The 16,416-nt window shown below is 39.9% G+C and overlaps 1 protein-coding gene across 2 annotated transcripts in view; it reads left to right on the top strand.

The window, feature by feature from the left end:
- MYLK (myosin light chain kinase) overlaps positions 1-16,416 on the top strand; it is a 203,265-nt gene that overhangs the window by 59,916 nt on the left and 126,933 nt on the right. For both annotated transcript variants that reach the window (XM_063400871.1, XM_063400872.1), the window contains exons 3-4: positions 13,421-13,628; positions 15,533-15,581. In XM_063400871.1, the coding sequence (XP_063256941.1) occupies positions 13,421-13,628; positions 15,533-15,581 (257 nt within the window). The remainder of the gene's footprint in view (positions 1-13,420; positions 13,629-15,532; positions 15,582-16,416) is intronic.

Here is a 16,416-nt window from a genome sequence, read left to right as displayed (position 1 = left end):
TGAACATACATATATAACCCTATTCTGAGTTGTCTTTTCTCAGGTTTGGTTTTTTCTTTTGGATAATTGAGCCTGTGTTCAGTGACCCACCCACCTCCAAACTGTGGAAGAAATGTGCTTTTTGATCCTATCACATTTATTTTTCTATTTGCTTTCTGTCTCCTTTCCCACCTTAATTTCTTATCTACCACCAACTGGTGACAGGAGTTCTGCTCCATGTAGTGCCAGAAAGATTGGCTCCCTATTTTTGGTTGTTGTGATAGAAACTGCTGTAATTAAAGGAATATCAAAAACAATCTAATAACTTCAATGGTAATAATAATAGAAGTTTTTAAAAACACTGCAAATAAGGTATATATGGAATTAAAGAGAATCTTGTGTTATTTTGTGTAGTATCTACCCAAAACAGTGTTGTTTTTGCTGAGGCCAGACCACATATTTGTGCTGCTCTTGGTCACCACTTTCTTTCTTTATTTATTTATTCTTTAATGTGTTTCTAAATATTTTGGATTTTTAGGTGAAAGCAATTAAAATCACATGACAAAGCTGACAGTAAAAGTCTGTGATTTAATTGCATCTACCTACCCCCAGTTTGCTTTGGGGGAACCAATAAACTGTTGACTCTGACAAGTTTATTTAAGGTATCTTTTTTGTGATCACCCTCTACTGTAGTGCATTGTTTTAAGGGATGGCTTTGTGATAATTAAAGAGGAAGAGTGCCCATTTAAGAATTTATCCATAGTGATGTCCCTAGGGTTGATTTTGAGAAAATTTACTTCATTAGCAAGGATTTCTGGACTTGTTATAGTCATTAGATAAAAACAAAAATAGCAAAACAGGACAGACCAAACCCAAATTATGTATTGACAAATTTGCTGAGGAAAAGGAGACATAAAATATTGTGGTGTAAAAGAAGTTCGGGCTTTTAGAAAAATAAGGATGGACTAAATGCCATGACTGATCATAAAGTCCACTGTTCAGGATTGATAATATACATGTATCTGAAACAGAAGTAGCTAAAATCTCACTATTCCCAAAGAGAAAAACAGCTGATCAGCAGATCCTAGATAGCTGAACAAAGATATGCCCAGAGACTGAATCCATGTAGGTCAGAGTAAAACCAGTCATTATAATTCTTCTTGGATTTTCTGTCCCATGATGGTTAATCATGGATCTCTCAAATTTCAACAATGTCTTATTAAGTTCTTCAGTTCTGCTTTTAATTTGAAAAATATCATCATCTTTTCCAGACTAGTCTCCCTTGCTCCTCTGGGTCAGAGCATAAGTCTTTGTTGTGGTTGATTCCACTGGCAATGAAACTCATCATGTAGCATTGTGCTTTCTTATTTAAATAAACTTTCTTAGTAGTACATGAAACATGACTGAAACTTAGCATTATGATGTTTTAAACTTGATTTTTTAGGGAATTGTGTCTTTGACTCTAATCATACACTAGGTTTGAAAGTTAAAAAAGTAACAGAACTGAGAGCAGCTGACTTTTTTCTTTGTGCTGCAATACTCTGTAGTGGTGTGAGAGTATGAAAAGGGGGGAAAAATATTTTGGTTGACTTTTTTTTTCTTCCAGAAATATGTCTCCAACTGGAAAGCTTTAATTTTTTTTTTCTAGCTCACCCTAAAGGTAGGACAGAGTGCTTATCATCAGATGTGCATTTGGCTAACTAATAACATATTTGCTTTCTGCCATCATAAACAAGGTTTGAACTTCAAGCCCCTTGCCTGTATTTGGCTGATGAAACCAGAAATATCAGGGAAGGTTTCAGTTCCATATGTAGCAATGAGAACCCCACATAAAACAGCAAAGTATGCTTTTGACTGTCTCTAGATGGGTCCTTGAGAGTTTGCACCAAATGACTCCAGGTCACACTTTCTGATATAATTCTGCTTTTCCCCTGTTGGAAAAGAGAGTAGTCATTAATAGACAGCGAGCATGATGCTTTCAGAATCTGCAGAAGACCACATGTGGAGAAAGTTTATAATCAAAACACATCATTACTCATTGTGGTTTTGCTCAGTCCATGCTCGCTCTAGCACCTGGATCCAAAGCTAAAGATTTCTGCTTTTGACATGTTACTTGGCTCTGTTCACTCATGGATATAGTATGAAGTTTGGAAACCTACTGGGCAAAACCAGACAACATAATATTTTTCCATGTACAATTTGGACTCCCCAGCATCTAAGTGCATGCTGAACAGAAAATTACATTGCTGTGAATTCAGCCCATTCATGAGGGGAAGGAACCCATCTGTCTGACAGAGAGCAGAGGGCTGGCTGCCCCCCAAGGGAGTGTGAGCCAGGAGCCGGGGGAGCCGTGCACGGGCGGTGCCATCGCCAGCTGGTGAGGAGCCCTTGGGGCCCTGCTGCCAGCAGGCACTGCCAGGGGCTCTGACAGGCTCCTCTGATGCACCAGAAATGGCAAACCATGAACTAGGGCCAGGAGGACACAGTCAGGAGCAAAAGTAAGCAAGGCCACATTGTTCCTCTGTAGGTTTCCAGTTCAGTTTTTAGTGCTCAGTCTGTAAGGCATCACTTTGTCACTAGAGGTTACTGGATCTCCAGCAGGGGCCTGAAACAGCATCCATTTTTCTACCTAAGCTTTCAGAGTTCATTGTTTAGTGTCTGGGGACAAGCCTGCCTTCATCATGGTTCTTAAGCCAAAAGTCATCCCAGTTGATAATTCAGCATCCCATGTGAGTACACATCTCTGTTCTTCCCTTATATTGGGGAAATAAGCTTTGGGCTTGCTGAGGGAGACACTGCTGCTCCTGGTGCTGTCAGAGGTTGCATGTCAAAGCTCTGCACTGACTGGTGCCAGAAAATCCAGGCATTCCACTGACTGGATGTCCCTGGGGTGACTGGTCCACTATAAGGGCTTTGAATTAGCTGCCTAAATACGTTGACTTTTTTCTTCTAGGGAACCTAACAAGCAGGCTATAGGTAAGGAATTAAATCATGTTTGAATCACAAGTTAGTAACTTGGCCTCTAGGCTAGCCATTCCACATTAGGAATATGTTGCAGTGAGGTTCTAGTGATGATCTAAACTCTCATACCTTTTTTTTCAGAGGAGTTTGAGGAATAGACAGAGTGGAAACCTGGAAAAATTTCTTTTAAAATGTTACAATTCTAGGCTTTCTGATGGTGAAGATAGCTGTATTCTCTATAAGTCAGTGCATTGTTGTAAACCTGTAGGCAGACAGAACAAAGCAATCTTTGTCTTCTGAAAATGGCGTGGCTAAATCTGGTACAAATTCAAAGTCAGATTTGCATTCTTTTTATTGCTTAGATGGAGACCTTTTTAATTCATTTGAAGAATAAGGCAAAATGGAAAAATAAGTTATTTTATCGTTTTTTGCGTTTTCCCTGCTTTTCTACATCTTTTAAAAAATACTCTGGTAGATGTTACTCTATGGAATATACTATTTATTATAAATACAACAGCTGAGCTTACTAAAACACTAATTAAAAGTCTTACTGCCTTCCAAGTGCAACTTTTCATTTGAAGATGACAACAGTCTGCACATGGAGCCCAAAGAAAAGGGAGAGGCAAAGACTGACAAATTAAATAATTCTGCTCATGGCTTTTTGCTTGTTGGCAATGGTATTACTGAGCTTACTTCATCCAGCTCTGTGCTCTCTCAGCTCATATTGAATGAGAATGGGGATTTTCCTCCAGCTGCATGGTAGACTCAAATCATAACTGTGTGGCTTGAGAGTTTGCCATTCCTTCAGTATCTCCTACAATACACAGGCAAGCCTCTGTTTATGGTGCATGTATTATTTAAATTGTTTTTGCAAAGCTTAGAATATTAATGCAATGCACACTGTTTTGCAAAAGGTTTGTAAAGGCACCTGCACACGCATGGCAGTAAAATCTAACTTGTATCTCAAATCTATCTCATATATAGCATGCTCCCATACTGGCAACAGTGAGTAAAGAATTTTTCTGTTGTGTGAACTCTCTGGAACAAGAGTTCAATATACTTAAGCTTGATTATTTTTGTCTATATAAATTCTGGTGTTCCTTTCTAAAAGTATAACTTCTAAAAGTATAACATCAGTTTGTCTCTGTAGGGAGGCAAATACAAATATTTCAAAACAAGTTATGCTAAAAGCCAAAGCACTGGAAGAAAAATTATGGTAAAATCTTGGAAATATAGATTAAAGAACTATTGCAAATGGTATTGATTTCTGCTCATTTCATGGTACGACTTAAACAGCCTCATTCCACTGGAGTCCTAGTGTTTGTCTGCAGTATTTAACACATACAAAGGCCAGAGTAGAGCTGGATCCTTCTCTGGTGGCCTTTCTAGCTAAAACAACAGAGGAAACAATCATTGTTACCCCTTGACATTTATGTGGGATACCAAGGCATGGTGAGATTTATTGTCTTGTGCAAGATGACACAGAGACACAGAGACATACATGCCTGCATTCAGAGCTGAGTGTCTGTCTTCCAGAGGTTCAATTCCCACCCAGTATCTTAGACATGAACTTATCTGTTTGAGAGATAAATAACTTCTGATTTTGGAAGGGAAAATTAAGATGTGCAGTGGATGCAAATATCACAGCTATCTAAGTGCCTCCTGTTGGATTGAGAGCATCACCTTCACAGTGCCAGAACTGGGTCTTCAGAGCTCAAAGCTGGTTTGTTGGGATATGCAAATGGACAGAAGGTTTGTCTGCTTGGGAGACTATTGCACACCCATAGGTTTAATGGAAAACAAAATGTTGGATTTGTTCAGACCTCTCAGTAGGAGTGGAGCAACCGCAGTTAAGTGGAGCTCTATTGAAAGCATACGCAGAGTAAGCACTTTTTCCACAGCCTAAACAGCTACTCTTGAATGCACGTGTGTTTCTCTTACCAAGATCACAGCAATTTTAGTTTTGAGAGAAAGCATTAAAAGGAAGAGGTGAGCCCACAAACTTTCTCTTGAATTTAGCATGTCTATAAATATTTATCCTGAACTGTTGAACTGGAAATTTATGGTAACAGCAATTTATACTTCATATTTCAGTTAGTACTTTGAGGGCTTTTTCTTTTAAAGTGTTGTTGCTCAGCCCTTGATTTTTATTTTTATTTTAAACACAGCCATTTGTGCCTTGTACTATGTGAGTTACCTCTGCTAAGATGTTATTAGAAGGTCTGTGTGAATTTAGGAAAGCCTATCAATTTCACAGATTATGACAGGGTAAAAGAATTACTGACAGTTGCTAATGAGCAGTTGATGTTTTTCAATAGGATTTTGTACAGAAGTCCTAATTATTTAAAGCATAGCAAGTTGCACATGGGGGAATAAATGGTGCAGTGGGAAATGCCAGTTGTTGAGGCTGTTTAATGTGTTCATATCTTCATGATCCAACATTGTGGTTTATATCTCTTCACAATCACATCACTTTTTAGTGAAGTAACAAATGACACTTCATGCCCAGTGCTTTCTCAGCCCTAGCAAGAAGCACTAACAAAACTCTCTGTAACTGAGGAGAATTTTTATAGCCTCTGCAGAGCACAGCCTTTTCCACCAGTTCCTTTTCCAGCACTATCAGCAGACAGTCATTAGCTGTGCAAGCAACCCAGCAACAAAATCCAGTTTCAGCATTTTCTGTGGCCATGGCCAGACTCCTAAACTGCAGGAAATAAATCTTGTCTGCTTGGAAACTGATAAAGTATGGGCATGTTCATTCAAAGCACATGGTGTTTGTTACCACCTTACATTTCAGAAGTGGATTGCTGCCCTAATTACGAATTTCATAGCTCCAAACATATTTTCCAGTGGCTGTGTGTTTTGGGCACAGAAGGAAAGCAATTTTCTCTTAATAATTTTCCATAATAGGTAATGCATACAGTGTGCATTAAATTTGTAGAGATTCCTTATCTGTTGATAGCATGCTAAGAACAGCATCCCCAAGCTTAGGAAAGTACGATGCTCATTTGGTCAGTGGCATAGCTCCTACAGGAACACAGGGCCATTAGTATTCAGTGACTTATGGAATAAATTCTTGCCCTATTAAGATAGAAATTTTACATCAGTAAGTAAAAACAAACAAAAAAATCTTTCAGTCTTCCAGAAATAATATGCAATGGATAAATCATTTTTGCAAGTATTATTGCAATAAATGATGAACATTCTCTTGTGAAAGGAAAGAAACGGGGTGAATTGTCCTTTTTAAAATGTGACTGCCAATTCCAACCCCAGGTATTACAGTTATGAAGGGATTGTTGTTATGAAAATAATTGATGGTGTTTGATTGTGCTGCTTTCCTGTGGTTATCAGCAGAGTCTTTTGACCTGTATATGTAATTAATTCCAAAATACATAAATAGGGCTTAAACATTGTCTTAAGAGTGGCATAAATTGGGACTGATGTTTGAACTTGGATAAACTCAAGGCAGCTTGACACCCAGTACTACTCTGAAATTCCACTTGAGTCCTTCAGAAAAAAATATAAGACAAATGGACATGCTGAGGTTATGATACCTGGGATAGCAATGCTTTTTTCAAAAAGTTTTACTCTGGTGACTGAGGATAAAGCCATGCACCTCTGGGAACTCTTGACACTGAATTTTACAAAACAACAAAAAAAAAAGTTCAGTGTAGAAGATTGAAGAAGAAATTATGTGCAGCTGCTGTCTGCTTTTCAGTTAGCAGACCATGTCTTCCATGGATAAGTCATAAATTCTTCCCTGCTGAGCACCATAAAAAGTGATTCCCCTAAAGACCTGTGGTAGTGTGTGTAGTGTTCAGCACCTTTGCAAAAAGGGGTTGAATAGTGTGATACTGAATAAACAGACTATGCAGAACTACTTTTCAAGAGTCAAAACTAAAATTTTTCAGATGCCATCTGCAGAAGGATTTTGTGTGTGGTGTTTGGACCATAAAGTATCAAATGCCATTTGCCACTGGTGAGTGCAAGGTAGAAAGATAAAACACATCCTAGGTTTACAGAAAGACCTTTGGTTTTTCTTGTATGTACAGTAGATAATGCTTTGAAGGGAGCACGTTTGTTCCTACTCTGTATTCCATTTTTGCTTTAATGACACGACTGTGGATTCTAGGCTGTTCTGCAGAAGAGGTAGGTTTTTCACTTTGTTTGCAAAGTCACAGCTAGGTCTCCAAATATTTAACATTTTCATGTTTAACCTTGCCAGGCAAGTTCTCTGTTTTAGAAGCAAGCTTTTAAAAGGGATAAACTATTCTTGAGGTATGGTTTGTGTGTGTTTAAAGTCTCAGAAGGAGCTTAACAATGTATCATGTCCACTTTCCTTTATCAAGAACATCTGCTGTTCATTTGTTAAAGCAAACTGCAGCTTGAGCCCAACAGAAGCTTTGTTACAAGACTTAAAAAGAGCTGCAGTGGCCAGAACCATGTTTCCCACCTGCACTAACAGTAAAAATTAAATTTAATTCAAAATATAGCACCTATTATGTGGGCTGTGGTTACAACATTCGTGTTGTAGTCTCAACAGTTTTATAGTACTTCTTTCCTAAGACTGAAATTAAGAGTTCACAGCAGTATGAAATATTGGAACAAAAAGCAGCTTTTTTCTCTAGTTTGAGAGAAACACAGCTCTGTCTACATGGACAGAGTATATGTTATGGTGTGGCATCCTCTGCTACGTTCCCTTCACAAGTCTTTTGAACAAAGTCCAGGGCCAAAACCCGTTGGCTCTTGATTCAAGTAAAATAGAGCTCTGGCTGTCTGGTGACTGTGGGAAACACCTCTTTATTTGTAGGACCTAGGAGGAGCCACATCCACAGAACAGCTGCTGTTGTTTGGATTGAAACTCTTGGGGCTGCATGAGAGCCCTCAACCTTCAGATGAGCCCATCTGATATGTACCTTGCAGTAAAGGCAATGATATTCTATTTTTGCTGATACCTAGACAATGGAAGAAGAGGCACACTATCCAGACTCTACCACATTTCAAGTGTGAGCGTTATGCAGCATTTTTTCCTGTATTTTACTTCTTTGATTATGATTACACTTGCAAGATGTGTCATCCTATTCAATGGCTTTTCTCTGCTGCTTTCTTGATACAATCTGATGGCTTATTACTCTTGCAAAAAGTGCAAGCAGTTTACTCCCTGCTAGAAATGAGTATTTGCTCTGCCAGGTTTGCAGGCAGCAGAATAAAGGTCAGACTCTGTCAGACATTTGAGTAGTTTTCCACATCTCCCTTGATGTCTCCTTATGGTGACTGCTAAGGATCTGCCAAAAGCACGCGTTTGGGAGCTCAGTGGTAACGTCTGACAACTCTGACTGAGCTATCCTCATTTTATTCCTTTGCAGCGTCTGATCTCTGTGGCCTTTTCTGAGATGTAGATCCCAGAAATTACTGGTTTCCTCCTGAAGATGGGCATGGAACAGAGAATAGGCTACAGAGCCTTCCCAAGCTTTCCTCAGTTTCTGGCATTCCGCAGTGTTAAGATAGGCAGGCAGCCAAATAAGCAAAACACCTGCTGTTCCTCTAAAGGAGGTGACTGCTGACAGACATCATCTACCAAACCACTGGACAATTTCTCTTGAAAGTTTATTGCTTGCCCAATCCACTGTGGATGCGGGAAATAGTTTATTCTTTTCTGCATTGCAGGTACCTATATGCACTAGAAAATATTTAACATTTCCCATTACTTCCATTCTTCATTAATGACTTGTTACCCAAGTGATACAAACTTTGGTTTTGTGTTGTTTTGCTGCTTCCAGACACTACAGTCTAACTGTGAATGTACTAACTACACCTCATGCATGTGAATAGATAACATTTCTGTCTTTCAAATGTATGTTCAAAATCAATTTTCTTTAGATGTATTGAACCACCCAAATAAAACTGATTCTTTCATTCAGTGATTGAGAACAATACACACATTGGTCTTATTTCTGGACTTTGGGGAATTAAGGCAAAGGTAGTTTATAGAAATAGCACAACTGAACGCTGTGGGCTGACAGAATCTGTGTGTTTTAAAATTATGATTTCGTGGGAGAAGGATTGTCTCTTGAGAGAAATTTTAGTCATTGGTGAATTAATATTTTAGTATGTGAAATCACCTCTATTTTGAATAGCAACTTCTTAACAGTTGTAACACTGCCAGTCTTAGTATGACTTTTGATGTGCCTGTCTATATATGATATAATCCAGGGAGATTTTGCAAGCCAGTAAATCCTTTTGATAGCTGTCTTCTTCCTGATCTCATTGCTTGAGTGACCTTAAACAGAAAAATGGGACATTTATCTAGTCCTTAACATCAAGCACTGAACACCTCAGCCAGTACAATGGATGTAGTGCTGGAATATGTCATGTAATGTTTGCCATCACTTCTAATAGTCTTTAGGTGCTACTGTCAAAGTGAACAATATGCAGTAACAGTGCACACCCCATCCATGTTTCACACTCACACTTTGGTTTACTGTAACTTATGGCTGCTTCTTTTTGGGTGCTGTGGGTTTGTGTTCATTGTTGACCTCACTGGAGCCAGCAGCAGTTATTATAAAGCAGGAGAGAAATTTGAAGTTAAAAGCATAAGCCAAAAGGGTGCATCCCATTGCCTTAAACTGCTACTGCAACTGTGTTTAAGTAGGCAAACCTATGGGTTTTTTTGAAATTAGTATAGAAACAGCTCTTTTATGGAGCACAGATAAAGACCAAGTTTTAGAAAATATTTCCTGTACTTTTGAACAAGAAAAAGGATCACTGAATGTATTTGGTATTGGTGGTCTCTGACTGCCTTTCAGTTTGTGACAGTGGGGAATAGTTTGTAGGGGCACATTTTCTAATAATCCTGTCCTTTGGTGTACAGCTTCCATGGATTTGTTGTATTTTTTTCTTTTCTTTGGGAACCTAGCACCTTCTCTTTTCAATAGCATTGTCTCAGACCCAGATGAGGAACAACCTGAACTCTAGGAGTTTCACACACCACAAGTTCTCTCTCAGCTCTTTCCCTTTGCTGTTGATGCACTGTTTTGCCTTACCAAACTTTTCCAGGAAGGCTCTAAGCAAGTGAAGGGTCCAGACAAAAACTCAAAACTCGTGTTTGTGATAATACAATGGTTATTTGCTGCTTGCTGTCAATTTTCCACTCCTTATTGTTGTAGAGCAGGTAAAGAGAAGCTGCAGCCTCACTGGGACTGGCAATACTCACACAGTCCAGGTTGTAAATAAGGGTTATAGCACGCTGCTGCTGGGCATTAAATAGGCAGATAAATTTCTCTTTGCTGTGGATTTATTCAAGGCACATGTTTTTAGTAAGCTCTGGAAAGGTTTGGAGGAATATAAAACCTGCTGCAGTTCTGGAATTGATCCATGAGGATCAAAATCTGGTAACCAGTGATTTGTTTAAGGGTCCCTGACACTTTTATGGCAGGACCATGTATTTCAGAGAGGGCTGGCTCAGTTTGAAACACATTCCAAACCCAAACCTGAAATAAATCCTTGCAACAGAGAAATCCTGTAAACTTCTGCATTCCCATTATTTCATTTTTGACAAAAAATTAAAGGAAAAAAATAATCATGGTTTGGGGAGGGAATGGCTCAACCTTTTGAAAGGAAATGGAATGCTGATTGTCTGTGCTTGTAGTTTTTGGTGCGTCATCTCGGTGTAGAGATGGAGATGAACACGATAATACAGACAAGTATAAAATAAAGACACAGAGAAGAAATGGAAAAATACTTAATGTAGCCTCAGCCATGTGATACAGGAAGGACATACATAATGGTCTACCAGAACTTGAAGGGTCAGCTAAAAATGGCCTTGTATGGTCCAAGAGGGACTTAAGAATATTGTAAAATAAAGTCAAAAAGGAAGACAGGTATTTCCCGTTGTTTTGACCCCAATTGTTCCCTGTTACAAGTGATGGAAGGTTAATGCTTTTGGTCTTTGGAGCTGGGTTGAGCAATTCAATGAAATCACCAGAAGAAATGGTTATGAACTGGAAAAAGCAGTAAATATATTAGGTGATGTGTAATTGATGACTTTCATTTGCAGGCCAGAATCTCAGCAGCTGTAAACAGATGTGGCTTAGACTAATGCTAGTAAAGAGGCTGTGATGTGAAGACAGAACCACTGAAAAGCTGCTTCTGTCTTCACATCAATTGAAGTGCTACCCTTCCATTTTACTGTACTGCACATACTTGATACATCAATGTGAAAATAATTTTGCCTCAAATGTTTTAAGTAAATCTTACTATCCCGTGAAGCAAAAAAGAGAACTAATAACTCCATTCTAATATAGTCTCTGGCTTTGGGTAAATCACTTAATCTCTCTGTTGGTTTTAATCTAGAATGAAAAGGCAGGTACTAGGGCATTGACAAGTCAATAGTAAGAAACAATTCCCTTGTGCAAGTCACTTTCTGTGACAGTGAACACATCATCAACTCGAGTTACAGTATTGTAACAATCTCACATTGCTGCCTCACAGCTCCCTTTTTCTGGAAATGAAGTGTGCTGAGAAAGATACTCCTTGGAGCCTGTGCTCTGAGTAAGCACTAAATCAATATGCAGGAGTAGGGTGAGAGGTCTGGGATGAGAGGAGCTGCTGTTTATCAGAAAGCACTGGAAAATGGCATGGCCACAAAGAGCTTTAGAAAAATGCTGTGGCATTTTTAAACAGAAATCAGCTCCCCATACCGCAGGATCCCACAATTTGTACTTCATGGAGTGTGGCTTTTGCTTAGTTAAAGATCAACTAAAAAGAATTTGAGAAATTATACCTGAAGTGGAAAGTTTCTCCAGTTTATTCATCATATTCAGCTCCTGGCAAATGTTAATGTCCTTAATATTGAGTAAGTAGTGCCAGGGAGAAGAGGTCACCACATCACTGGCAAAATTAATTTGTCTGAACTGATATCCCAAGATTTAAAGGAAAGAGAAAAATTCTGACAGCTGTAGGTTAAGCTGCAGCAGATGAGAAACCCAGCTGGAGTGAGGTAGGGCTGGATTAAAAATGAAAGGTTTTCAAAGAAGAAAGCCTAAGAATGGGTAAGATTGGTTGGCTAAATATTGTAATTTGCCAAGTAAGTGCTGTGCAGTCAGAAAAAGCACAGCTGAAATGAGAATTGGAAACTGAGAGGAGAATGCTGAGAGGAATTTGCCCAAGCCACAACCAAGCCTTCTTCACTTCAAGACAGATCATCAATATTTTGCCCACCTGGAGGTTGAAGGGACTTCCTGCTCAGTTGCCAGATTTTGATACATAATTCAGAAGGCAACATTGCTTCTTTCCCCGTGAGCAAACACAGCCATGAGTATTACTCGTTCCAGCTCATCTTGATTCACTCAGTTACTTCATGGCTTGTAGGCAAAGGATCAAAGAGTCAGGAGATGGAGAGCTGACATATCAGAGGGGGGATAGGAAAGTACTGCAATCAGGAGTTGCTATGATGACTTGGCAAGGGTGCTAACAATTAACACATTCTAAAGTGACCCTCAGAGGATGGCATTTCTCACAAAGCAGAGGAAGAACCTTTGCCTGAGTAGTTTTTTATTTGGTAGAAACTGGTGTATGTCTGCTTTTCCCTTTTTTTTTTTTTTTTTTTGCAAAATAAAATCACAGATCCTCATCAATTAAAAGAGCTCAATTGCAAATCAATAACTCAGTTCTCAGTTAAACCAACTGAGGATCTGCCTGTAAATCTGAAGGCATTATTAATGCCCTAGCAGGCAGGCATATACCAGTCTGGTTGTTATTTAATGAGAACAGGACTGGTTCATTTTGCTGAAAATTCTTTTGGGTAGACCAGAAGTCTCTTTAACTCGAGCTGTATGTTTGTGTGACCATGTGTAGGTGCTTATAGTCGCCTCCCACCATAACATGAGGATGACCCTTAATGGTGCTTTCTCAAATTTCAGCTCCTTATCTTCTACTTTTAAAGATCAAGACAGAGTTTGGTATGTGTCTGCATTTTTTTGCCTGTGTATTGTTAGGAGTTACTATCTCTCAGCACATTTGAAAACTAGATGGCTGAGTACAGATTTACATTATAAGCCCAATCCTTGGCAACCATGCTAGAAGTATTTGGTCCACCAGCCTTGCAGTCTTGCATACTCAGAGGTGTAATAGCATTACTGCCCTTTTTTTGAGTTTCTGAGAAGTAGGGGCCCAGGTGTCAGGATTTTTCATTGGCACTCTCACTGTGTTTTTGCAGAGAAGCCATTCTAGTGGGAAATTTTTCTGCATGACTATCTATCTGCCTGACTAGTCTTATGACTTTAAGTTTGGCTTATCCAAGAGTTTTTTTCATTTCATTATCTTCTGCCATTTGGCTTGCAAAGAATATGTCTTTAACAGACATATTAAAGAATATGTCTCAAGAACTTTCCACTGCACTGCTAAATGTCCAACATTTCTTCCTGATACCATCATCTGTTAAGTTTACCTTCCTTCTCTGCTCTCTCCCACATCTTTGCAGGTCAGAGGCTACCCCGAGCCACAGATCACATGGTACAGAAATGGGCATCCTGTCCCAGAGGGAGACCATTACGTGGTGGACCGCAGCATCCGCGGCGTGTTCAGCTTGGTCATCAAAGGCGTGCAGGAAGGTGATGGTGGCAAATACACCTGTGAGGCTGCAAACGATGGTGGGGTTCGTCAAGTGACCGTGGAGCTGACGGTGGAAGGTCAGAGGATTCTTATTCTGTTCTTTTGGTCATTACAGTTGAAGTAAAGGAGCAAGGTGTGCTAAACAGTCTGGTTAAAATCACAGCTGAACACACATGCCTTCTCACTGATCGCAGAAAAATTTACTGCATTTCACAGGTTTCACAGAGCTACATGTCTACAATTAGATAAAATGTGAGCTCTGTTTCAGGTGTACGTGATGATGTACAGGTAACAAAAATCCTAGCTTTGAAGACTTTGTTCTAAACTTTGTAATTTTCATGGAAGTCACTACTCAGGACAGAAACTGCTAAACTGCATGCCTGGTTGTAATTGCATGCTTAATGTCACACAGGAAACAGCCAGGATCAAACCCAGGAATTTTTAAGAGCACATCTGCATATTAGATAGTTGCAAACTGCCAGAATTTAAAGAGTGACACAAAGCCAGGGAAAGTCTGAAATCAATTGTACTGCTTCTCCCCTTGCAATTTGGTCATGTCAGAGATCTGTTGAATATCAAACCTCTCAGGTCACAACTTTGTGTTGAATTCTTGAATAAAAGAAAAAATCTGCAGCAGTCCTGACACTATCAGTTTGTTCAAAAACTCTAATTTACTCAGAGTACATACTAAAATATGCATGGATCTGACATGATCCTTCTGTTGTAAAAATTATGTGAAGTAATTTTTTTTCCCCTTGTTTTAAGTTGGGACAACTTTATGAACGACAATTTACATGGAGGTGGAGGATTTTTTTTAAAGGTGTTTTTATATCAGTTTTTCTGACCTGGATTTTGCTGCAGTTCAGAAGAACTTAGGGGCACCAGCCAATGACTGCATTTCTTAGAATTTAAGAATTATATGGTCTTTGTTCTAAAATCTCTGTATCCATTAAGATAGCGAAGCACAGATTTTTTTAAAAAAATTTTTCCCTGCTCTCTGCAAAGATAACCTCATGGGGCTGCCTGCTGCTTGAAAGATGAGTGACTGGAACATGATCTGCTCTTTCCGTCTGCGTGGCTGTCCTGCCTGGCTGTGCTGTGGGCTCTGTGAGGCTCTCGAATAAATGTTCTGTCACAGCCCGGGTCTGACTGCTGTCTGCAGTGCTGTGGGCTCTGTAGACTCTCGAGATGGTGTTCTGTCACAGCCTGGAGCTGACTGGGCTGTGACTGTTTTTTTCTGCTGTCTGCAGTGCTGTGGGCTCTGTGGGCTCTCCAGCGGGTGTTTGTCACAGCCCCGGGGCTGACTGCTGCCTGCAGTGCTGTGGGCTCTGTGGGCTCTCCAGCGGGTGTTCTGTCACAGCCCCGGGGCTGACTGCTGTCTGCAGTGCTGTGGGCTCTGTAGACTCTCGAGATGGTGTTCTGTCACAGCCCGGAGCTGACTGCTGTCTGCAGTGCTGTGGGCTCTGTGGGCTCTCCAGCAGGTGTTTGTCACAGCCCCGGGGCTGGCGGTGTCCCGCGGGCCGGGCTCGGTATTCAGCAGGTGGCGCTGGGCTCCCGCGGCATCCCCTGCACGGAGTGTGCACCGAAGGCACCTCGGGCTGGCACAGGACTGAAAATGCAGCCAAATAACGCCTCCTTCACAGCCTGGAGACCTCCTGCTAGCTTAGTTTGAAGCACTGGTGCACTGTAAATGAGAAATTAGACGGTGTTTCATTCAGAAAAGTATTTTTTCATGAATAGTCATCAGCATTGTTACAGCTGAGGCCGGGGATTACACAGCAGCTCTGCTAAAGCTTGGGCTTGAAATTGGAGAGCCTTACTTTGAGCTACAGATGACATAATCTTATACTGCAGGTGTTGCATTCCTCCTTTATGTTTCTAACGTGGAGAAATGAATATTTTACATAGTCTTTATTATCTGTAATTGCCAATGGGCTTGACAAAACTTTTGAATTCCTGTCTTTCTGTCCTGTGCTTACAGGAAACTCCTTGATGAAATACAGCCTGCCATCCAGTGCCAAAACCTCTGGGTAAGCAGCCTACTGGCTTGGATATTGTCTAACAGACACTTAAATATATTTTGGTAGGAAAACAACCAAAACTACTCTTTCTAAAAGTCTCCATTTACCCGAAGCAGAGTAGCTACTGAGAGAGCTGCTGGCTAAGCAGAATGGTTGAGGCAGTCAGGAAGATGCACAGCTACTATTCCTGCATACTGGCTGAGGAATTAATGTGGCTGAAAACAGAACATCCTGCTGATACCTAAATATTGCACCCTCCTCTGCTGTAATTTTGCACCCTCTTCTCTGCTCTTTGATATTCAAGAGTACTTCCCCACAATTTCCATGAGCCAACAGTCTCATTTTAAAGCCAGAGCAAGTACTGCTTTAAGAGTCATCAGTAAGAAATAAAAGCAACTGAAATCAACATTCTCACACACAGAATTTAAATATTTCCAAACAACACAGTGGGTAAACTGAAGTCCAGAGGAAATAGTTGTTCTGGTTTGGAGTAACTTTACCAAGAACAAGTTGAATGGGTGACGTAAAGTGGCACACAAAAGCTTACTTGTACTTTCTGCACTTCAGTAAACATTTACAATTACATGAATGTCACTGTTTTGAAAGCCTCAGGCTGGATTCTTCCAGCAGCTGAATTAATTTCTTTATAAATAGTTTGAATTTAGGCAGAATTTTCTCTGACTAATATCTCTGGCACTGAGTCACTCTGGATGTAGGCAAAAATAAGTGTTCTGGTTATGTTAGTGATTAGAATACAGATAGTTAAAACTGGAGGTTTTCATTTCATCATTGATATGGACATTGTTTATATATATTTTTTTTTAATTTTAAAACAAACAGATTA

Source organism: Prinia subflava, chromosome 6 (assembly GCF_021018805.1).
Source record: "Prinia subflava isolate CZ2003 ecotype Zambia chromosome 6, Cam_Psub_1.2, whole genome shotgun sequence".
In the NCBI taxonomy this organism is placed as follows: domain Eukaryota; kingdom Metazoa; phylum Chordata; class Aves; order Passeriformes; family Cisticolidae; genus Prinia; species Prinia subflava.
This window is presented reverse-complemented; position numbering and strand designations above follow the sequence as displayed.